General features: G+C 40.5%; 1 protein-coding gene across 11 annotated transcripts in view; it reads right to left on the bottom strand.

Annotated features, from left to right (window-relative positions):
• chl1b (cell adhesion molecule L1-like b) overlaps window positions 1-26066 on the bottom strand; it is a 712521-nt gene that overhangs the window by 217218 nt on the left and 469237 nt on the right. For all 11 annotated transcript variants that reach the window (XM_043708376.1, XM_043708384.1, XM_043708378.1 and 8 more), the window contains one exon: window positions 7482-7597. In XM_043708376.1, coding sequence (XP_043564311.1) covers window positions 7482-7597 — 116 coding nt within the window. The remainder of the gene's footprint in view (window positions 1-7481; window positions 7598-26066) is intronic.

Raw genomic sequence — 26066 nt, forward strand, 5'->3', positions numbered from 1 at the left:
TTTGGGTTTGTTGTTTAAGAATTGGTGGACTGTGTTTATTGGGTACCTGTTCTTCTTGTATACACTACATAGGTTTTTTATTTAGGTTACACAATGTGCACCCCTCTAAACTGCAGCTTAGATTATAAATGGATTGATGATTTAAACAGTAAATAGCAAAGTGAATAGTGATTACTCTGAAGATGGACGAGGGAGATCCAGTAGATGTAGTGTACCTGGACTTTCAGAAAGCTTTTGATAAAGTCCCACAAAGGAGGTTAGTGAGCAAAATTAGGGCGCATGGTATTGGGGGCAAAGTACTAACTTAGATTGAAAGTTTATTGGCTGACAGGAAACAAAGAGTAGTGATAAACAGCTCCATTTTGGAATGGCAGGCAGTGACCAGTGGGGTACCACAGGGATCAGTAATGGGACCGCAGCTTTTTACAATATATGTTAATGATATAGAAGATGGTATTAGTAATAACATTAGCAAATTTGCTGATGATACTAAGCTGGGTGGCAGGGTGAAATGTGATGAGGATGTTAGGAGATTACAGGGTGACCTGGACAAGTTAGGTGAGTGGGCAGATGCATGGCAGATGCAGTATTCAAGGAATGTGGGCATTACTGACTAGACCAGCATTTGTTGCACATTCTTAATTGCCCAGAGTGTACTTAAGAGTTGACCACATTTCTGCAGGTCTGGAGTCACATGTAGGGCAAAGCTGAAAAAATGATGCAATTTTCCTTTTCTTTAGTGAGCTACATGGATTTTTCCAAAAATCGATAATGGTTTAATGATCATTACTGGGCTCTTATTTCCAGATTATTATTGAATTCAAATCCTATCAGCTGCCATGGCAGGATTTGAACCCGAGTCACAAGAACATTGCTTGGATCTCTGGTTTAACAGTATAGCGATAATACCAGTAGGCCATTATCTAAGAGTTGGATAGAGCTCTCAAGGATTGTGGAATCAAGGGTTATGGAGCTAAGGCAGGAACAGGATACTGATTAAGGATGATCAGCCATGATCATATTGAATGGTGGTGCAGGCTCGAAGGGCAGAATGGCCTACTCCTGCACCTATTGTCTATTGATTAAGATAATAAACTAGCAGAAACAGGTTGAATATACAAGAACATTATACACAATTCAGACTGGACTCCCAAAATTACCATTTACATTGACAGAATAGTAATTATCCATAGAATTTCTCACCCATCCACAATGCCTTCAGACAAACTAAGCTGATTGAAATAAGATACATTAAAAACAACTTCAAAGTCCTCTGAGATAAAATAAATGGCACACAAAGTAGCCCTCAAAATAAATGACTTGACCCCTCTCAGTTATTAGGTGAAAGTGAGGACTGTAGATGCTGAAGATTCCTGATGAGGGGCTTTTGCTCAAAACATCAATTATCTTGCTTCTCAGATGCTGCCTGGCCTGCTGTGCTTTTCCAGCACCACACTCTCAGTTATTGTCAGATCCAACTGAATTTTTGAGACACATGTGTAACAAAGTAAGCTGGGTCATTTTTCTGATACATTGAACATGTGATAATCCTACATTTACCCTAATAAGTCACACACAAAAGGTTTAGTTTATTATTATAAACATATTATGAAAACATGCAGCAGCTCTGCATCATTACAGAAGGAAACATGGAGTTTCAAATGGGAGACAGGTTAACAACAATATATAGTACTCTATTAAGGTATAAGTACTACTGTGAAACAAACTAACTGACTGAAAGTAACTCATTGCTCCGAAGAAGACAAACTAGCTTCTTGTAATATGTTTAAACTGCCTCTTGTTCCTGCTCTAATACGCTATTCATGAGATGTTATAAATTGGTGAACAAATCTATTAAATGGTAATAGTCCTATTACAGGGCTATCAAAACTAAATCATTTGCATAGGTTTCCTCAGCAAAAGAAAATATTTGTGCCAGTTCTTTTTCCAAGGTTGCTTATCTGCGAATATTTTCCCTCAGATGGTATCTACAAACATCTTTCTTTTTTAATGCAGTGACCATAATTTGTGTAAAAGTTACTGCAACATAAAAAAATTGACTTGAAAACAATGCAGAGGTAATACACTTAAATAGAAATGAAAATGTTTGTTTCTTTATTAACTAACCTCTGGAATGAAGCAATAAATTTTAACTAGCAAGTGTATGTAAATTTGGACAAGGTACAGAATTAAAAGCCTGAAAATTGGCAGTGCAGCAGGAACCTGGCTCCAACCTGAAGAATTCAACATTGAACTGTAGTGCATTAGGTTACAAATTAGTAACGTCTTTCAGGAGAGGTGGCTTGCTAATTTCACTATGATAACTACTCAGTCGTGTTATCATAGCTTTTGAAATCTGGGAGGCTTTATATATTTTGGAGACAAATTTTATAATTTTAAATGTTACTTTCTCACCTTTGGAGTTTTGATTTTGGTTGTCAGATCACCATTGCCTTCACTAATGCTCTTTTCCTGTGGATCTCTGGTGAGGATTAAGATGACCAGCAGCATTAACAGCCTCAGCAGCATGAGTAGGCAGGAAGAACAGCAACAATTGGTTCTTCACAGACATGCCACTCCATAGCCGTGAAGGATGAATAAAGAGGCACAAGATGGAGGAAGCCATACAAACAAGGATGTACATGTATGTTGGGAACTTATGTATGTTTCAGGTGGCTGAGGATGTCATGTTTGCTAATAGTAGGCATTTGCAGCTGACCAGAACACAATCTGCTCTTACATGGAACTAAGTCATTACTGCTCTCAACATTATTGGGGAAAAAAAAGCAATGCAGATGCGGTATTACCTGAAAGATAAATAAAAAATGCTGGAGAAACTCAATTCTGAAGACAAGCCACTGGAAATGGGTAGCACGGTGCCTCACAGCAGCAGGGTCCCAGATTCGATTCCAGCCTCAGGCGATTGTGTGGAGTTTGCACATTCTTCCCGTGTCTGCGTGGGTTTCCTCCGGGTGCTCCGGTTTCCTCACACAGTCCAAAGATGTGCAGGTCAGGTAAATTGGCCTTGCTAAATTGCCCATAGTGTTAGGTGCATTAGTCAGAGGGAAGTGGGTCTGGGTGGGTTACTCTTCGGAGGGTCGGTGTGGTTGGGCTGAAGGGCCTGTATCCATACTGTAGGTAAGCTAATCAAAATGTTAACTTAGCTTTCTCTCCACAGATGCTGCCAGCCCTGTTGAGTTTCTCTCAATGCCTTTGCCTCTGGTTCTTCCAGTTCTCTACCAAAGACATTTGTGGGATCTGATAGTTCATAAATGCATAAACAAGCAACTGATGCCAGAGTTTGCAATTATGTCAATTTTGCCAGTGATGCCAAAGGGTGTTTGGGTTTTCTAGCTGGCTTCCCACAAGAGCAAGGCACCTTCAGTTGCATGTGTGCATCAACTAAGACATCCAGGGATTACGCAGGACCATTCATCAACCATAAAAGGGCTTCCACTCCATCAACGTGCAGTCATCTATATGTGTGCAAGATTCCCAGCAAGTGTAGTGATACTTTCAGCCTGAGGTGATCGATCCTTCCCGATCTCTTTGCACTTCAATGCAGACTTACTGGCTGGCTGATTAGGGATATCATATTTATTGCGTAGCTATTGGCACCCATAAGGAATAAAACTGATGAGGCCCAGATATGATGCAATGAAAGCCATTCAACATGGACAGGCAGGAGGCTGGAAGAACACAGCAAGCCAGGCAGCATCAGGAGATAGAGAAGTCCTCGTTTCAGGTGTAACCCTTCTTCAGGCTTGCTGTGTTCTTCCAGCCCCCTGTCTATCCACTTTGGATTCCAGCATCTGCAGTTTTGTTTGTGTCTATTCAACAAGGTCAGTTAGGTTAGTATCATAGAAGAACAGTTCTCTGATTGGACCAGATTAACAGCCCCAATCAGGGAGCCCTGGCTGACAGAAATTAAAAAGCCAGATATCCAGTTCACTCAGAGCTGGTTCCGAGGGAGCTGGGTCAGTGTCAAGGACTCTCCACATGCAAATAAAGGGTGACTTGATAACAGGATACTGGCCTCGATGGAGTTGCATGCTAGAGATGTGCTTCAGATGTCTGGATCAATCTGAAGGTGACCTTCAATTCACCAGCTATCATTTCCAGAATGATTGTAATGTGCCCTACTCTGCACAACAGTAAGGTTTGGAATTGCAGGAAAACCAAAGTGCAGAGCTCATTAAACAACATTAAACAGTAGGAAGAAGAACATGATATGATTAAGCTTCCAGTAGCGCACAGATTACTGTCCAGGATGTGCTCATTCTTGTACGTTTCATGCAGGTTCCACAAGTCCACCCATCTGCAAAAGTCATTCTGCTTCATTTTTGGAATGCATTGCCAGAATTGTAGTGGAGGTGGGTTCAATTGAGGCACTTAAGAGAGCATTAGGTGATTAATTAAATTAAAACAACATCCAGAGTTCTGGTAAAAAGGCACCAAGTCAAAATGCTCAGAGGGCCAATGCAGACAAAATAGATTGAATGGCGTTCTTCTGCACTTTAAAAATTCTATATCTTACCTCAACACAAAATGATTCAAGCATCCCTTTCACAGTCCTCCATAGTTCAACACTGATTCCTGTCTTACCAAATGTAAAAGCACAAATGCCAGGTAACAATCAAAAATGATAAACACTGAAAACATCCACACTGCTTGAAATTTAAGAAACATACCATTCCATAACACACCCTTTTGCCCCTGCTTTTAGTATCATAAAACTTTAGACATTCTCTTCTGACAATGTTTGCTAATTCCTTCGTAGGAATGGGCAGTATTTATTGCCTCTCTGTAATTGCCCAGAAAACAGTTATAAACCAAATACAGTGCTGTATACCTGGAGTCAGATCTAGGCCAGAGCAACTAAGAATGGCAGATTTCACTTCCTAAAAGAAATTAATGTATCACATGGATTTCTGTGGCAATTGACAGTTTGCATACATTGTGGTAGGTCTGTGGTGGATATGTTGGCGAGGATGCTATCATGGAAAGAAGGAGGATAGAGGTGAATTTTTACAGACAACAAAATTTGAGGAGGTGTATCATGGTTCACAGAGTCAAAGATATCTGTGAAATCAAAAAAGGCCTTGCACACAAATTGTTGCTGCTCTCTGCGTTTAACTCGAATTGGTCTTCCTGAGAAGATTATGTCCACTGCATCTCCTGATGGATAGAATTTGCACTGGGTCTCTCGGAGAAGTCTTCAGCCATGGGACTGAGCGATGGAGGTGGATTTTTATAATAACCTTCACTGCTGTTGAGAGAAATTATGCATACAGTGCTTGTATGTACCAATGCTCAAAATCTGATCTCCAAATGCATTCATGCATTCATGGAGGTATATGAGACAATGGGCTTTTAGGCTAAACATCTGGAAGATAGAAGGCCCCCAACAGCCTGCTGCCACTGCACAACATTGCCCCTCATAACTATCCATTGCTAGACACTGAACATTGTGGATCAACTCTCATACCTTTGGAGTCTCTCCTCAGTGAGGGCAGATATGCACAATGAAATTCAACTTTGTCCCTTAGGTCTTTATATCATTGGGTGAAGAAAGCATTGCCACATGAAACAGGATGGGCCAGTTCCACCAGCAGCCATCTGAGGAGTAGACTAACAACAAAAACCTTAAACCTGACAGCAAGTTCATGCTCCACAGGGCAGCAGTGTTACCAGCTCTCTTGTATGTGTCAGATATATGGACAATGTGCAATTAGTGGAGACATATCGTCAATGATGCTTCCACAAAACATTGTGAATTCAATGGTAAGATGAGTGCTTCAATGTCAATGTTCACTCTCTCACAGAACATTGTCCTCAGTATCATGTTCATCATGGCCAATCATCTGAATTGGCAGGCAACATTCTCTGCATATCTGACAATTCAAGAACAAACTCTTTACTCTGAGATTCATCATGACAAGCAGTTAGCAGGAAGTTGGAGAAAACATTTCAGTGTTGAGCTTCTAGCATGTTGTTGGAATTTTATACAGCCACATAACTGGACATTATTTCTTCTGAATCCTGAATTGTGCCTTGTCAATATCAGGCTGACCTTTTTGAAGAATAAGGAGTGGGTTTGTGGGTGGCCAGGGCATAATTGTTTCAAGATGTAGGTTTGCTTGCTTAGCTAGAAGGTCACCTTCCAGCTCAGCGAGCAAACCTACATCCAGAACTGCAACCTGAGCTACAAATCTTCTCAAAATTTGCTAACTGTTTCAAGTAAATGAACGCTTTGGTGTCTGAGACAGTTAATTTGATGGTTTCACTCCCTTTGGACATCTCTCATGTCACTTAGACAGTTATCACCTCAAATACATAACTGACATATTAATACCCTTGACAATATTTAGGAAAATAGTTGACATGTGTCTTTTTCATCCTGTTTCATGTGGCAATGCTTTCTTCACCCAATGATATAAAGACCTACGAGACAAGACTAACAATTCTTTTTTTGGAGTTAGTGAATACAAAGCCAGCCGTAGTGCTTTTCACTCGTACATTATTGCACGATTTCTTTTGATTTAATTGAAAGAAGGAGGATGATACTTCATGAGAAAAATGCTCTTATTTCCATGACTACCTTATGCTACTTTGTCATAAATTGGGTCTTAGTTTTACCCCACGCTTGTATAATTGTTCAATTAATATTTTGAATCAACAGTCTTGAACGTTGGCAGACAGTTAAACAACGAACAGGAAGATGAGGCTCAACAAATGTTCCCAACACCAACAATGGGAAACCCCAGGCATTTTAGTGCAGAAGACAGTGTGGTGTATTTATGAAATGAGCTGCTCGAGGAAGTGGTGGAGGCTGGTACAATTCCAACATTTAAAATGCATCTGAATGGGTATAAAAATAGGAAGGGTTTGGAGGGATATAGGGCAAGTGCTGGCAAATGGGAATAGATTAATTTAGGATATCCGGTTGACATGGATGAGTTGGACTGAACGGTCTGTTTCCATGCTGCACATCTCTGTGACTGACAGCATCTTCCCAGCAGCTACAACCTAGAAGGACAAGGGCAGCAGTTGAATGGGAACATCACAATCCACAAGCTTCCCTCCAAGCGACATACTAGATTAATTTGAAACTATATCACAGTTCCCTTATTTCAGTTTGGTCAAAATCCTGGAACTCATGTCTCTGTGGATATATTGACACTCCAAGGACTGCAAAGTTTCAAGAAGGCAGCTCACCACTGTCATCTCTGAGGCAATCAGGATGGTGGCCTTCAGTGATTCCACATTCCATGAACATATGCTTGGAAAAAAATAATTTGAAATTCATACCATCAAGTCAGAAAGCACATTCACACTGTCATCTATGTTTCAGAGGTAAAGGTATCTTAAAACCATATTCAATAAAAATTGATCATTTTTATCTGTAATACTTTCAAAATAGCAATACATCGCAGGCTTATCTCAAACAATATTATTCAATAACACAGAGATAACCTGACCTTATAACCTTCCAGGTGGCCACGAATTTTGTCTTTTGGTACTTCCGACCAAGTGACTTTAATTAAGGTACTGTTCATGATCTCAACAGCAACGTTCAAAGGTGCAGCTTCAGGAACTGTTAAAGTAAGCACAGAATTTGTGTTAAAGATACACAATGTCTGAAAACACTGAACTTGTATTGTTTCATGGAAGAAATTTCGAGAAAACTGTTTGCAATGAAAGTTGAACATGACATTGAAGATAGTGAAATCTGTACAATTCTCAGATGATCCTGAGAATCATATTGCACTCAAATATTATGCATGCCTTGGGGAATTTTAAAGAGAATATAAGTGTGAAGTTTTAAATATGCTTGTCTTTTGTCACTTAAAGCTCATTCATCTTTTGCTGACTGCAATTGCTTGCCTCATGGGACAAATTACTTCTATAACGAGCAATTGCCGGAGGTATAAGGAGTTCAAGAAGACTTTCTGAAGATTAAGCTCAGCTCCTGATTCATGCTCTGTTTAACTGTGTAAGTTAATAAATGATGTTCAAGAGTACAACTATAATGCATGTCACTGACATTAGTTTTAGTTTTCTAAGCTTAGCAGAGCAGGTGGAAAGGGCCAGGTGGTCTACTCCTAACTCTGATATGACTAAATGAAAGCAAAGGGGTCACTCATCACCTTCTCATGAAGCATCTTTACGTCATTGAAAACTTGCTTTTAAATCAGAGTATTGTTAACTGCAGGAAATATAACTTCAGGTTTTAAATAATTGTAAAATATGGTACACAGCCAACTTTAACTGCTGTACATTGTTCACAAAGGAGGAAAAAATACACTCAATCTGATACTGTTTGTGGAAGCAAAAACCAATATTGGTGACCTATTGAAAACATATACTTTTATGTAGACAGGATGTCTTCTTGACTGAAAGAATCTTTTGTGCAAGGTTTGGGTTTATATTTTAAAAAAATTGAATCTTTAGAACAAATTGACAATGGAAGCGACTTTAAACCTGCATAGTCCTCTGGAGACAGGCAGGGCTTTTACTTCAAAAAAACCCAGCTGACAGCTTCTTACACATTTCTTTCATTCTACAAATCACCCTGAAAGAAATGTGACCTCACTTCATCTGACCAATTAATGCACTTCACGGTACACTTCAGGAAATGGACATATTTGTGGTCTAATAGAGCTTAGTGATGTCTTATAAACATGTGCTCTTCCCTCCCAGTTGGACATACGTGTCACAAATAAATGCCTTCTCTTGCAGTTTTACTGAAACATGAACATACTTAATCACTCCAAAAATTAGTCATCTCACATCACAAACATAAATGTGAACAATTAAAGAGCAGCACTGATTTTGAATTATTTTCATTAAAGAATTTACAAATATTGCATAAGGTCAATATTTTTTTCTCAAGGTTTTGTTTTCTTTTACTTGGGGTCAGGAACCTCAGCAATATCTCATCTTTCACTTTAAAAAATGGCAAGCTACAAAGAGAAAATCCGCTTTATGTTCTATAATGTTACATATTAGGTCAACAGAATACCGAGTCAATAAATTTTCCTTTTTTAAAAAAAGAATAAATTTTCTTCTTTCCTCAAAAGCTGTTCATCAATAGTTCTGTTCATTACAGCACAGCCAACCTTAGTTTTCAAACTTCTTGCAAAAGTCAAATCCCAGTAAGCGATGCCACATTTTAAGGATTCCAGTAAATACAGCTATACACCTCCTGCAAATGTTTCTCCTTAATTTGCAAAATACTGTGCCATTCACATAAAGGAAAGCAACGCTATTATTGATTTCTTGATATCAATAAGCTAACAAATCCCAAGTGACAAAATGCATAAAAAGAAAAACACTTTGTTGATCTCAGGGCTGCTGCATAGAATTCAAATGAAAACTTCAAATCTAGTGATGCAGATTTAATAATTTATTTCTAAAGCAGAATGGATCATGGATTACAAAATCAAACTTTTTCATTCATTTATCAAAATAAATCAAAAGTGGAATTATCTTGTCTAAAAACAACTGAAAGCTCTTTCTTTCTCCTAGCCCAGACAGACATTAATCTGACATATTTTCTTTCAATAAAAGGCCCACTTTAGAAAAAGGCAAACTTGTCCTTATAGAGCATAATTTACAACAGGGGTGTTGTGTGTTTGATGAAACAACTATTATCAGTTTGTGATCGAGATAGAGACCTGCCAACAATCATTGTTTCTGTACTGTGTGTAAGGGCCTGTTTGGTTAACAGTGGCAGAGGGTGAAGTATGTCTGAGTCTGAACAACAAGAGGAACTTGTCTCAGCAGATGCAGGAAATTACATTATACCAGCAGGCGCAAGTGACACTGATTTGGGCAAAATAGAAATGACTATTCGGAGACAAAGAATACAGGTCTGTCGCCATCATGAATTAGAGCTGAACTCCCTGACTCTCTAACCAAGGCTGTACTAAAATGACAGATTGGGTAAGTCTAATCCAGCCTCCAATATGAGTTCTATCAGATCTATTACCATATACAGAATCTCCAACCAAACGTTTTCTGTGCTAATATTTATATTATTTCTGTATTTATCACTGTAATATTAATCCAAATTTCTGATTTGAAAAATCTAAATGGTCTGGAGGGCTGAACAAATTTTCAAAAAATGCGTTCTCTACATATTTTGGAGACTGGCGGGCTGTTAACCATGACAGGTTTTCAACTATTGACGCCATGAAGTTCCACATTGAAACAAACATAAGTGGATAATTTTACTGCAATGAGACAAAGTTCCTCAACTCTCATGGCTGTGAAAACAACATACAGCCATTCCTGTTGAGCTCCCTCATTCATACCCACTGCTCGTGGCTCATTAATGGCACCTGTCAAACACAGTAAACTTTATTACAATGACATGTCTGTAGATACCTGCAATACTGCTTCTTGTTTCGAACATTTCATAGGTTCTGAACTGAACTGTGGAGTCATGATTTTTGATCAGATTGGGAGTGGAGCCATCAGTTTTCTCCAATTGGCAACTCTGATGATAATAAAGCATGCAGGAGTGGGGCAGACCAATAATTTAACAAGGCTTCATCAAAAAGGATTTGATCATCCGGACCCCACACTCAGCTTCCCCATTCCCCATTATGGTTGCATCTTCATAATCTGGCAATGGCTGCAAACTGGCCAAAAGACTTATTGGTAAACTGTTGCCTGTAAGTTTGAGATTGTGAAGAACCTAACCTCTTTACTCAAAAAAATCTCAGAGTTTTGAATCTTTAATTTATAACACTGGGGCTTTTAGTTTTGTCTGACCTAACAAGGTAGAAAGGATTTATGAATCAAGTAGAATTTATTCAGGATTTCATAAATACTTAACAACATGCAGTAAAGCCAACACAAAAACTGCATTCTCCTTCAAGACCCAGGTTCCCTTGAACTTTGCCAGTCCAGGTGATGCCTTTCCTCCTCTCTCCATGAAGGGATGTTCCAACACGGATGATCTTTGTTTAAAGATAGAGCATTACACAAAGTTGAAGCTGCCAAGTTCAAATATTTCCTTATTTCTTTGAAGCCGACAAAGAAACCTTGAATTGCATCAGATATAATTTTAAAAATACCATTGCTTAACCCAGACCACTTTAGGATGACCACAAGCAGTTTTGTTTTAGATTAGATTCCCTACAGTGTGGAAACAGGCCCTTCGGCCCAACCAGTCCACACCGACCCTCCGAAGGGTAACCCACCCAGACCCATTTCCCTCTGACTAATGCATCTAGCACTGTGGGCAATTTAGAATGGACAACTCACCTAAGCTACACATCTTTGGACTGTGGGAGGAAACTGGAGCACCCGGAGGAAACCCACGCAAACACGGGGAGAATGTGCAAACTCCACACAGACAGTCACCTGAGCTAGAATTGAACCTGGGACCCTGGTGCTTGAGGCAGCAGTGCTAACCACTGAGCCACCGTGCTGCCCCTTATGTTTCCGAATAAATTGTCTCATGAGCAGAAACTCAAATCATTATAGTATCCTAAAACTTCGCAACATTATCAAAACCTTAGAGATCCACTTTCAGACACAACTATGACCACATAGTGAATATTTCATACAAGACCCCAGCAATTCCCTGTGATAGTGGTCTGCAACTTTGTTACTTCTATCCATGACAAAAAAATCACTGACAGCAAAAAGGTAATCCTATTTATCAGACAGAAACAGGTTGGTCACACTCCTTCCAATGCTTTGGTGATGAAAGTAGTGGTTCTTGCCTGTGAAAAGCTCACGTTTAATCGCCTTCCACCATCAGGTATGACATCTTCAATCTCCTTTGAGATCCCTGCCCATCACATTAATGTCTAAGTCCCAGAAAATCCCAAGTATTCCAGATGTACGTTGTCTAGCTAGTGCTTCCAATTAAACCTGTTGGACTATAACCTGGTGTTGTGCGATTTTTAAGTTTGTCCACCCTAGTCCAACATCGACATCTCCAAATCTTCCACACAAAAGCCTGAAATGACCAGTCTTTTATCAAACAACAATGGGTAATGTATAAGAGTGAAATTCTGGCAATGCTCAAAATCGGTTTTCATGGCTAACTCACCGGGCCTTAGGTCAGTGGAGGCAGTATCTGAGGAGCAGGAGAATCAACATTTCGGGCCTGATGAAGGACTTATGCCCAAAATGTCGATACTCTTGCTCCTCGGATGCTGCCTGACCTGCTGTGCTTTTCCAGCACCGCACTCTCAACTCTGAGCTCCAGCATCTGCAGTCCTCGTGTTTTCCAGGCCTTAGGTCAGGTCAACTTTTAACACAATATTAATGAAAGGCAATCCATTCCTGGTCTCTCTTTGTTTGTTTGAAGTTTACTGACTCTGTTTTGGGTACTTGACCATTGTATTGCTGTGACTGATTGTACCATTCAATTTCACAACTGATCCCCTTGTCTGTCAAATTAAGGTTACTGATTCATTTTGGAGAGCACATTCTTGGTTCCCCTAGCACATACTTAGTCACATAAACTTTGCAAACAATGCCCAGAAATCTTTGCATGTCATGAACTGATTTTAGAATAGGAAACTCTTTAACAGCCTTGTGTTTCTTAAGAGTCTGGCATTAATCCATCTTGCATTAATGCATCTTAAGAAGTGGAAAAAGAAATTGCTTGGAAAATTGATAATTGTGTTTGAGGTTTAACTCTTTCACAGTCTGGAGACATTGTACAACTGCATGAACCTTCTGGTCCTGCTCCTCAAGCATCTCCCCATATATTGATACGTTATCCATGTGGCGTAAGGCACCTGTTACTGTTCTGAAATATGGATCATAGTAAATTGGAAAATCTCTGGGATTGAGGTGATCCCGAATGCATTTGCAGTAAAATTTGCAGAGTGACAAATGTAGTAAGCCAAACTGATTGCTCGTCTTATGGAACGTGCCACAACCCATTCTTGGTATTAAGACTCGTCAAAACTCTACATTTAGACATTTTGGATTTCCCTTCCCCTATCTCTTTCTTCCTAGGTCCACACAAATTCTGCTGGATGCATTGGGATTTGCCACAATGTTGCCCAATAACCATTTAGTCGGTTTGGCAACTATGGAAATGAAACTCACTTTGTCATTTCCTCAAGTTGCTTGCGCATGATTCACGAAGAGATAAAAAATCTTCAAGGTTTGTACAGCTACAATGGTTTATCATCCATTCTTGATAAGATGTTGTCCTTAGTATTGTATTTACTTGTCAATTTAGAACACTTCATCTCATGGGAACCTTTCATCTAATATTGCTCCAGTTCTTTAACTACTTGAAGACGTTTGAGAACACAACACATCTTCCCGCTAAAGAGTGAGGTTTCCTGACATAAACAAGCTGTATCAAACTTGGGACAGTTGAATAACCAAGTTTCCTTCGGAGAATCTGGTATATTTTCCAGAACTACGGGTTCTTCACACGAACATCATTGATTGAGTAAAACTATTTTTTTGGCCGCTCTGAAACTGTGTCCCACTTACTCATATTTTCTAGAAGAGACCTCCAGTTTGACAGATGTAGCATTTTGTTGTCACATCTAGGCAGTCTCTGGGCCTGTAAGGCTTTTTTTGTTTCACATCATTGATACTCACTCTTATTAACTGATGTTTCACCTACTCTTGTAATAAAAGCAAAATACTATATATACAGGAATTCCAAACTGAACACACAATGCTGGAGAAACTCAGCACATCTGGGAGTATTAGTCAAGAGGGAAACAGAGCTAATATTCTGAATATGGCTCCTTAACTATTTCTGTGTTGGCAAGTGATGTGATGCTGTTTATTCCTTTCAAAGTGGATATATTCTGTTGGTTTCCTGTGTTCAGCTCTCCTTTCTCCTTTCAGGATTTATCTTTAGCTTATGCTTCCAACACAATTTGAATAACTTTATCCATAGTCAAGTCTTCCTTGTACTATAATAAATCTGCCAATGATTCACCAAGGATTCTAACAACAATTGTGTTTCTTCTGAATTCTGATTTCAAAGCTCCATAGACAGTGTTCTACTAATCAGTAGAGATCATTAGTTAAGTTATGTTTGGATTTCTCCAGAGGTTGAACTCTTTTGTTAAATTTTGTTCTTTCAATGACTTTATTAGAATTTCCATGAATGCCACAGTAACTTCAAAACTAAAAAAGAAACATTTGCTGAAAACATAATATGAAGGATTAAAAGTTAATTATCTCATGTCTTTGGGCATGTGAATACTTCATTGGTTTATGATCTGCCCAGGCTGAATGTCACTGAGGAAGTACATCATATAGACCTAATGCTGCTGCCTTATAGCTCTGATTGTTGAGCTAATTTGAGCAATGCCTGTGCTGTTGACTGTTGACCATTCGGCAGGGGATCAAGGACCATGGTTGAATGGTGCAGCCAATCTACTCCTCTAAACAGTAGTTTGTCACTTTTAAAGATGAGCTGAACTCAGCGTGGGGGCTGCTGTACACCGCTTGCATTAACACTGGCTGAGTGCTGCAACTTCACAAATGAAGCACCAAAGAAAGGCCTTAGATTCACAGACACTGTACTGGATACCTTGATGAAGGGTTGATTAGGAGAGAGGTCATATTTCTGCAGCAGGCAAAGAGACCCTCAAGGATCACTCTTGGAAGGTGCCAGCATGGTTAATGCAAAGAGTCTCACTTTGATGAGCTGGTCAGGAAGACAACATTCGGTTTAATGATGTTACCAGGCTGGTCAAGGTCTGGGAATCTATCTTCAAATGACTTTTTAGCCCACCATATTACCAGATCCTCACGTGCTCAAGTGGCTACAGCCTCGCCTGAATCATCTAGAAGCACTCCCTGGCACTCAAGTCTAATTGAGAGTATGGTGCTGAGAAAGCACAGCAAGTCAGACAGCGTCCAAGGAGCAGGAGAATTGGCATTTCAGGCATAATTCCTGATGAAGGGTATATGCCCGAAATGTCGATTCTCCTGCTCCTCGGATGCTGCCTGACCTGCTGTGCTTTTCTAACTCGACTCTGATCTTCAGTATCTGCAGTCCTCACTTTCTCCTCAGGTCTTAGGTACTTCATGTCTGTCTCACTTCAAAGGTGCTATCTTTACAACCAGTTTTCACTATTTCCACGTGTCACTATAGCAAGCACAACATTCAAACAAACAGTGAATAAGGTCAATAACTGTTTTGCACTCTCTTAGAGGACAAAGTGTCAACCACTGCTGAAAGTGAGCTGCAATGACACCCACATTTCCTAAGCCCTGAGGTGGTTGTCCTGTCACAGGGCCGGCTGTGACAGAACCCATAATCTCCAGTATCATTGAACACATTGGGGTTGAAGAAGGATCATGGACTCAAAACGTTAACTCTGCCTTTCTCTCCATTGATGCTGCCAGACCTGGTGAATTTCTTCAGCAATTCCTGTTTTTATTTTCCAGATTTCCAGTATCCATAGCTCTTTGCTTTGTTTTTGGGGATGACAGTGTGTTCCTTTTAATGGCTCTTCTCAACTCGAACAGTGCCCTCCTCCCACTCATCAGCACAAGGTGGGAGATGCTCATGGTGTGACCAGAGATGTTTTGCTTTCTAATGTACCCCTCATCACTAATCAAATCCCTCCCCTCAACAACCACCAAATACCATTCACTTCCTTCACTTATGCAGTCATCATTCTAATTTTCTGCTTTCAGGCACCAAAGGACCATTGACTGCTCTGCCACAATAGGAGGGACAGATAGAGTAACAGTGCAGTACTGATGAAGAAGCCCTATCACTTGTTATGACACTTGTGGCCTGCAGCTCAGATGCTGTCACCGACTTTAACTCAGAGTCTGGTACAGAGTTGGGATCTGCACCAGGATGCTGCAACCAGGTCTGAGGAAAAACAAAAGTTCCTCTGTCAGCTCAGTGGAGATTCTTGCTGCAGGCAACTCAAGTAAGGAGACTGATCCTCTATTGGTGGGCCCCTCTTGCAGCTGTACAAATGTCCTTCAATCAGTAACAAATCCCACATTGGTATTGGACTTGCGCAGTCCGAATTTGTAAACTGTGTATCAAATCAGCCAGTTGTAGGTGTTTGACACCCACGTACTGACCAATGGAAAGCTTCTGGTGTGCAAATGGGACGTGCCCACTCAAACATCTCTCCCAGCAATGGTGCACGAACTGGGATACACCCAACCAGCTGCAACTCCCAAACACACAACTCATGGGAACTCTGGCTTTGGCAGCACCAACTCCACTGTGGTCGGGACCAAATTTCTCATTTGAAAACAAGTCAGTGGTTTACAGACAAAAGGAGAGGAACATGCTTGGTTCATGCTAATAAATCACAATTAAATGCTTTGCAGAAACTATTAGAGATCTCTTAGATCATGCTGATCAGAGTACTTTCGTTTATCTCAAATATCTCTGGGATGAGTTCCGCATGTTAAATTTCCTAAAGCACTTAAAAAAAAACTCACTTCATGCACAGATTATTTCCCCATTAATTCCTGTCAGTCAGTTCAATCGCTCAAACAAGTTATTTTTTGACCTGGAGTCGTCGTTAATAATCTCATTCTTATTTGTTTCTACTTTGTTCCCTGAAAACTGCAATCGGGGGTCATTGTCAGTGGAATAGACAGTGAACCAACCTTGAACAGAATAATCAGAACAATCATCTCACTAGAGTATATTCTGCAGAGCAGTTTTGGGCTCTTGTGGCACAGTGACTGTGTCCAGGGTTACCTTCCATCTGCTTCAGAGGTGTGCTAAAACATATCTGAACAGGTTCATTAGAAAATACGTATTCTGCAGAACACGACCCCATGAAGTCTAAGCGAGAAAGTGCAAATCTTTAATGTCCATCCTTATTTTCACCTGTCAGTATCCTGGATTTTCACGGACTGACTGAATGCAAGATCTAACCTTATGGTGAAGCAAATATGTACTTTGCTCTCTCACCACATCATGCATCCCCATCACTTTAACCACATCATAAATACTATGCAACACAATCTCTGCCATTCAACCCTCTCTTCTGCAGGGCAAAATTGTCCACCATTACTCAGAGAGCAAAATAAGGACAAAACAATAACGGCCACCAAGAACATGTCCAATTCCTCTGTGCTACAAAGGGGATGGTTCATCACAGCACACAGCCAGCAATGATAGAATTTATCACATCACACATGCCTGAAAATGGAAGCTAACAGTACAGTTGTGTCATGCACCCACATCAATTCCCAGCCCACCCTCATCTTGCAATGTAGCAACCAATGGTGGGACGATTACCTCTTATTTACAAGCATGTTGCCAGGGTTGGAAGGTTTGAACTATTGGGAGAAGCTGAATAGGCTGAGGCAATTTTCCCTGGAGCATTGCAGACAAAGAGACGATGTTACAGAGGTTTATAAAATCATGGGGGGGGCATGAATAGGGTAAATAGACAAGGTATTTTTTTTCCAGGGTGGGGGAGTTAAAAACTAAAGGGCATAGGTTTAAGTTAAGAACAGAAACATTTAAAAGGGACCTAAGGGGCAACTTTTTCATGCAGAGGGTGGTACGTGTTTGGGATGAGCTGCCAGAGGAAGTGGTGGAAGCTGGTACAATTACAACATTTAAAAGGCATCTGGAGGGGTGTATGAATACAAAGGGTTGAGAGGGATATGGGCCAAGTACTGGCAAATGGGACTAGATTTATTTAGGTTATCTGGTCAGCAATGGGCAGGTTGGACTGAAGAGTCTCTTTCCATGCTGTACATCTTGAGGAACAACATTCATTTTAATCAGGGCTATTTGGCCTAACCATGATAACGTTAATTCCTCTCATCGCTGCAAATTCTGTTTTATCCTCCCTAGTAATTGTACATAGTTAGCTTTATACAGCTGGTGGAAGGCAGGGATAATAAAAATTCCCAAATGCAAAAAACCTTTTGACGACCATCTAAACGGGAACTGCATTCCATCCTTCAGACCAGGCACCTCCACTAATCCGCCCACTAGCATGGCTTCCAATTTTGTGAAGTTGATCCTGTAGCCCGAAAAAATGCCAAATAAATTAATTGCTTGAGTCAATCAAGGAGCGGACTCCTCCGGATTGGCCAAGAACAAAAGGATGTCATCAGCGTATAGGGTGATCTTATGCTCCCCCATTTCCACCCTTGGCGCCACTATTTCAAGATCCCTCCTGATAGCCTCAGCTAACAGCTCAATTGCCAAGGTGAATAACAGCGGTGAGAGAGGACTACCTCTCCCAATATTAAAGTTATCCAACTTAGTGCCGTTTGTGATGATCGCTGCCTTAGGATCACTGTACAACACCGTGACCCACCTAGCAAAGGCTCCCCCCAGACCAAAACGCTCTCGGACCCCAAACAGGTCTCCCATTCGAGGGAGACCACCAAACCCAGGATCAATCTTTCCTGCACACCTGCACTATGTTCAGTACCCTCCTGATATTGTTGGAGGAGCTGCGGCCCTTAACAAAATCCGTCTGATCTTCTTTTATAATGCAGGGCAACACCTTTTCCAACCTCATAAATAGTTCAACACACAAGAAAATAAAACAAAGCTGTTTTAATAGCAATATCCAGTGATTCCGGGCTCCAGTGCCAAATCTATTTTAAATGTTAAGGTGGTCTGAGTAAGCATTTATCAATTTGAAATGACAACAATATTGACACAACCACACTTTCAGCCTCTCAGTACAACACATAAATTCATATTATACTAAGCACAGGCGTATATCCAGTTTGTCATTGAATGCAGTCTTACTAAATCACTTCAAAACTGGAAGCATAACAGCTCAAAATGCTTTGCAACTTCACTCAGGAATTGAGCGAGAAAAAAAAAATGACTGCTTTAAGAGATTGGAACAAACCATCAGGATGAATAAAAATTAAAACAGAAGCTAATATACCTCTAAGCATCAAAACAACTGCTTACAGGTGACATTGTGAAATGATACAGTTTAAACTGTGGTGTCTAAGATACAATGCAACAGTTATTTTTCAATTTTACATCTGTGGATTGAGGTCAAGTTGCTACAGAATATTAAATTTCCTCTTGAAAAGATACTTTGAGTTTTAAAATTATAGTAAACCATGGACAATCAAACACGACATATTTAAATTGATGACCATTTTCTACTTCTTCTGAAAAGTAAACAGACACTTGTGTCAAGGCACACAGAAGATTGGTCATAAATAATGGTAACAATATGCCTTGAATATTTCAATAATGCTTTTTTAAAGCACGCACACAGAGTAGAAGCATTTGTGAGAAAATTCCTTGCAAAACTAATCCAACAAATAGTCTAAATCTAATCTAAAGTGGCTCTCACCATTGTCTCCTCTACAGCAATTCTGTGACAAGTGGAAGTCCCACTTCAAAACATTATCCACCAAATTCTATCTGATGAAGATATGCAAGGTCTGGTTTTGTGTCTATATCACCCCAATTGGCAAAATCTCTTACTCCATCCCTGTGCAGAAGACGAAATGATAATGATAAACCCACCCATACCCATACATTTACCCCTTACCTAACACTACAGGCAATTTAGCATGGTCAATTCACCTGACCTGCACATCTTTGGACTGTGGGAGGAAACCCACACAGACACAAGGAGAATGTGCAAACTCCACACAGTTGCCTGAGGCGGGAATTGAACCCAGATCTCTGGCACTGTGAGGCAGCAGTGCTAACCACTGTGCCACCATGCCGTCCACTTACTATAACAGCAAACTCTGTTCTATTGTAACCATGTTTAAGTATCCTACATAATAATCTGGTTTTAAAAATAATTGCAAAATTGTTCAAGCTGTCTTGCCATCAGTAAGGTAACTTTGTTGCAGACAAGTTAAGTCAACAAAACTGCCTGATCATGCAGTTACTCTCGCTATGGTTTCATCACATAACTCAAGAGAAAATTAATTTCGCTGAGGGAGTTCAGGATGTTTAATACTGCTTTTGATCATCCTGTTAGAACCTTTATTCAAGTGCTGTCGACCTTCCCTTTTCGATGTTTCATTCTCAGATTCAGTGACCTCTAGTGAAATCCCAATTTCCAATATGATTTGAAAACAAGATTTAAATTCATATATGTAGTTGAGGAGGTCAACAAACTGGTGGGAGGCTATCAAAGAAAATCACTGAGATGAAAGTCAAGAAACATTAAAATTCAATACATTTCATCATATTTTAAAATTCACTGTTATAACTATATTAATTATAAGTACCTTAACTCAGGAAAAAAAAATCAAAGTGATGATCAAAGATCTAGTTTTAAAAATACTCTGAACATGATTTAAGGTGTATTGACATCAATCAGATAAAAACAAACTGCACATTGGTTAAGCTATATAATTGCTAGATTATGCACTGTTGATGTGGTCTTCATTTTTGTAAACTGTTAAGCTTCAAGTACATTGGCTTGAGCTATGCTCATATTACCATATTAACTGTTTTAGGATTTCTGATTAATTGTGTAATACATGTCTCGCTACATTATTGTAAGGTTATTAATCATCAAACATATGAGACAGTAAAAGCTATTTCTCCTGACAACATCCTAGTATGTATAGACATGTTCATGAGGACTAGCTGTGCTCTAAGCTAAGCAGTGTCAGTATAGTGGCAATACTGATGTCAACTTTGCAATGGTAAAAACTGGCCAGATTTGTCCTGACCACCAAAAAAAAGCAGGTCATATCCTATAACCCATGACGACTTCGTCAGTTTACTCTCAATCATCATCAAAGTCAAAGAGGATGGTCTTACAATGTTATCAAGTGGCATCATATAGTAATAATCTACTCACACATACTCAGTTTAGTTCTGCTCGGGCTACTGTGGTCAATACTTCATTACAGCCTTGAGCTAAACATGATGAAAAAAATGAATTCCAGATATGATGTGATAGTGACTATCCTTGAAATCATTGCAGCATTCCACTGAGTGTGACATCAAGGAAGCAGAGAAAAACTGATGTTGACAGAAATCCCAGTGGAAAGCGCTTATTTGGTTGGCATCGTAAGCAGGATTAGCACAAAGAGAGATGTGACAATTGATAATGTTCCTCAGTGTGCTGCCCTAGACCAAACAATCTTCAGCCCCTTCACCAATGACTTACACTTCATTATAAGGTCAAAAATGAGTTCACTGATGACTGCACAGAGTTCAATGCCATTTGTAACTCCTCACATAATAAGCAATCCTTATCTGCGTACCAAAAAACAATGATTATATACAAGCTTGGCTGAAGGCTCTTGTGATACAATGGGTAGTGTCGTTACTGCTGCGTCATAAGTCCCAGGTACAAGTTCCATTTGTTCCAGAGGTGTATAATCCAAGGTGGAAGATGAAAAACAAATGTGTCTGAAAGAACTGTTCTTTTATTAAGGCATTTTCAGTGTTGGAGCTGATTTCCTCAAATTCTAGGAGCAGTAATAACTGTATTATAAGTTGTTGCATTGTCTTGGAACTTTGAAAAAACAATGGCACTTCAAAAAGGAGGAAAGGCAGTCACCACATTGGCAGTGATTCAAATGAAGAAAGAAACCTGCACAGCTGCTGCCTTTGCTGTCTGGTTTCAAGTATCTCTGCACATCAGAGTTTGTTCTAAGAAAAACTAACAAACAGCAACATTCACGGGTGAACTTAGAGAAGCCTGTGTGTGGGAGTTCACAGCAGGGGGACAGCTAAGTGGCTTTTTAAAGTGTAACCTTACTGGCTTTCTTTTGTAAATCTACAATAGGCAGTACAGTGGGTTCCTTTTTGATTATAAGTTTTATTGAGATCTGTCTCTTGATTGCACTTTAAAAATATTTTAAAAAATAGGTACTAAGCAGTGCTTTTTAGAGCAGTAAGACTGCTATTTTCTGTGTCTGCAGATTGTTAAGATGCAAAGATGGACTTTAGTAGAGCGATGTTCTCTTCTTGATGGATGTGGGAGAGAAGGGAGAGTTTCCATGTTACTGATAATTATGTCTGCAGGAAGTGTGTTTGGTTGTGAATCGTTTTGGATTGCATAGATTGGTTGGAATAGCAGTTAGACACAATGAGGAATTTACAGGAGTTGGGGGGTGGTGTGATGGATGGCAGTTGCAGTGAGGGAGATAAGCTGAAGCTACAGTTGGGTAGATAGATGAACTCCAGGAAAGGTAGGAGAGGGAGGCAAGAGTCTCCTGTGGCAATTCTCATCTCAAACAAGTATACTGTTTTGGAAAATGTAGGTGGTGAAGGGGAATGTAGCACTGACAGCCAGATTTCTGGTACCAGGACTGGTTCTAATGTAATGATGGGTATGTCAGGTTCTAAGCAATCGATTATAATTAGATTACTTACAGTGTGGAAACAGGCCCTTCGGCCCAACAAGTCCACACCGCCCCGCCGAAGTGCAACCCACCCATACATTTACCCCTTACCTAACACTACGGGCAATTTAGCATGGCCAATTCACCTGACCTGCACATCTTTGGACTGTGGGAGGAAACCGGAGCACCCGGAGGAAACCCACACAGACACGGGGAGAATGTGCAAACTCCACACAGTCAGTCGCCTGAGGCGGGAATTGAACCTGGGTCTCTGGCGCTGTGAGGCAGCAATGCTAACCGCTGTGCCACTGTGCCGCCCATTATGCCACTGTGCCGCCCATAATAGGGGACACTCTCATCAGAAGCACAGATAGACAACTCTGCGGCTGACAGCAAGACATCAAAATGGTGTGTTGCCTCCCTGGAACTAGGATCAAGGATATCTCGGAGAGAATGCAGAATATTCTCACAGGCAGAGGGATCAGTGAAGGTTGTTGTATATATTGGAACTAACAACATAGGGAATGAAAAGGACAAAGTTCTGAGAGAGAATATAGGAAGTTAGGCAGGAATTTGAAAAGTAGGTCCTCGAGGGTAGTACTATCTGGATTACTCCCACTGCCATGAGCTAGTGCAGGTTAGAATAGGAGGATAGAGCAGATGAATGCGTGGTCGAGGAGCTGGTGCAGGAGAGAAAGATTCACATTTTTGGATCATTGGAATCTCTTCTGGGGTAGAGGTGACCTGTATAAGAAGGATAGATTACACCTGATTGGAACGGGACTAATATAATGGCTGGGAAATTTGCTAGAGCTGCTCGGGATGATTTAAACTACTAAGGTGGGGGAATGGGACCCAGAGAAATAGTGATCAAAGAGATACAGTCCGAGACTGGCACAGTTGGGAACAAGAATAAGTCAAACAGACAGGGCAGGCAAGAACAAAGCAGAGAACAAGGTAGTACTGATAAATTAAACTGTATTTATTTCAATGCAAGAGTCCTAACAGATAAGGCAGATGAACTCAGGGCATGGCGGACAACACAGGACTGGGTTATCATGCAATTACAGAGACGGGACTCAGAGACAAGGATGGACAGGACTGGCAGCTTAATGTTCCAAGGTATAGATGCTATAGCCAGGATAGAAAGGGGGTTCAGGAAAGGAGGGGGAATAGTGTTTGTGATTAAGGATAACATTACGGCTTTATTTAGGGAGGATATTCCTGGGAATACATCCAGGGACGTTACTTGGGTGGAATTGAGAAATAAGAAAGGGATGATCACCTTATTGGGATTGCACCATAGGTCACGCAATAGTCAGCAGGAAATTGAGAAACAAATTTTTAAGCAGTTCTCAGTTATCTTTAAGGTTAATAGGGTGGTTATGGTAGGGGATTTTAACTTTCCAAACATAGGACTGCTGTAGCATTAAGGACTTGGATGGGGAGGACTTTGTTAAGCGTGCACAAGAACATTTTCTTATTCAGTATGTGAATGTACCTATAAGAGCAGGTGCAAAATTTGACCTACTTTTGGGAAGTAAGGCAGGCAGGGCATTCCTGATCAAGAGCTTATATTCTAAACGTCTACTCTCCTGCTCCTCAGATGCTGCTGGACCAGCTGTGCTTTTCCAGCTCCACACTTTTTGACTCTGATCTCCAGCATCTGCAGTCCTCACTTTCTCACTCCTGACTAAGAGGTCCGCGGGGGAGCACTTTGGGCCAGTGACCATACTTCTATTAGTCTCACAATAGTTCTGGACTTGGATAGACCAGATCTAAAGTTAAAGTTCTACTTTGATGAAAGGCCAATTTTGACAGTATAAGGCAAGAACCTTCGAACGCTAATTGGGGGTGGATATTCACACATCAAGGGATAGCTGGAAAATGGGAAACTTTCAGAAATGAGATAACGAGAGAACAGAGAAAGTATATTCCTGTTCGGGAGACGGGCAAGGCTGATAGGTGTAGTGAATACTGGATGACTACAGAAATTGAGGCTTTGTTCAAGAATGGGGAAGAAGCATAAGTCAGGCACAGAAAACAAAAATCAAATGATTCCCTAGAAGAGTCTAAAGGCAGTAGGAGTATACACTTAAGAGGAAATCAGGAGGGTAAAAAAGGGGACATGAGATAGCTTTGGCAAATAGAGTTAAGGAGAATCCAAAGGGGTTCAACAAATGCATTAAGGACAAAAGGGTAACTAGGGAGAGAATAGCAAGATTAGCAAGATTGCCTATGTGTGGAACTGCAGGAAATGGGGAAGATATTAAATGAGTATTTTGTATCAGTGGAAGAGAATATGGAATGTGGGGAAATAAATAGTGACATTTTGAAAAGCGGTGATGGTGTTGGTTGTCTTAAAATATATGAAAGTGGATAAATTCCCTAGGACCTGATCAGGTGTACTCTAGAACTATATGGGAAGCTAGGGAAGTGATTGCTCGGTCTCTTACTGAGATATTTGTATCATCAATAGTTACAGGTGAAGTGCCAGAACACTGGAGATTGGCTAACGAGATGCCACTATTTAAGAAAGGTGGTAAGGAAAAGCCAGGAAACTATAGTCCGGTGAGCATCGGTGATGGGCAAGTTGTTGAGGGAATCCTGAGGGAAAGGATTTACATGTATTTGGAAAGGTAAGGACTGATAGTCAAGATGACTTTTTGTGTGGGAACTCATGTCTCATGAACTTAATTGAGTTTTTTCAAGTAACAAAGACAACTGAGGAGGGCAGAGAAGTGGATGTGATCTATTTGAACTTCAGTAAGGCGTTCAACAAGGTTTCTCACGGTAGACTGGTTAGCAAGGTTCGATCACACGGAATACAAGGAGAACTAACCATTTGAATAGAGAACTGGCTTGAAGGTAGAAGTCAGAGGATGGTGGTGGAGGCTTCCTTTTCAGATTGGAAGTCTGTGACCAGTGGTGTGCCACAAGGATTGATGCTGGGCCAACTGCTTTTTGTCATTTATTTTGATTTTGATGTGAACATAGGAGGTATGGTTACTAAGTTTGGAGATGACACCAAAATTGGAGGTGTGGTAGACAGCAAAAAGGTTACGTCAGAGTTCAACAGGATCTTGATCAGAATCTTGATTGATTCCTAAAGAAGGGCTCATGCCCGAAAGGTCGATTCTCCTGCTCCTTGGATGCTGCCTGACCTGCTGCGCTTTTCCAGCAACACATTTTCAGCTCTTGATCAGATAGGCCAATGAGTGGTCGATGGAGTTTAATTCAGATAAAATGTGAGGTGCTGCATTTTAGAACAGCAAATCACATCAGGATTGATACAGTTAATGTTAAGATCCTGGGGAGCGTTGCCAAACAAAGTGACCTTGTAGTGTAGGTTCATAGTTCCTTGAAAGTGGAGTCGCAGGTAGATAGGATAGTGAAGGTGGTGTTTGTATGCTTACCTTTATTGGTCAGTGCATTGAGTATAGGATTTGGGAGGTCATGCTGCAGATGTACAGGACATTGGTTAGGACACTATTAGAATACAATGCACAATTCTGGTCTCCCTGCAATAGGAAGGATGTTGTGAAACTTGAAGGGTTCAGAAAAGATTTACAAAGATGTTGCCAGGGTTGGGGGATTTGAGCTACAGGGAGAGGCTGAATCAGCTGAAGCTATTTTCCCTGGAGCTTCGGGAGCTGGGGTGTGACATTATAGAGGTGTATAAAATCATGAGGGGCATGGATAGGGGAAATAGACAATGTCTTTTCCCTGGGATGGGGAAGGCCATAGGTTCAAGGTGAGAGAGAAAAGATTTAAAAGGGGCAAGCTTTTCATGCAGA

Source organism: Chiloscyllium plagiosum, chromosome 18 (genome assembly GCF_004010195.1).
Source record: "Chiloscyllium plagiosum isolate BGI_BamShark_2017 chromosome 18, ASM401019v2, whole genome shotgun sequence".
Classification (NCBI taxonomy): Eukaryota; Metazoa; Chordata; class Chondrichthyes; order Orectolobiformes; family Hemiscylliidae; genus Chiloscyllium; species Chiloscyllium plagiosum.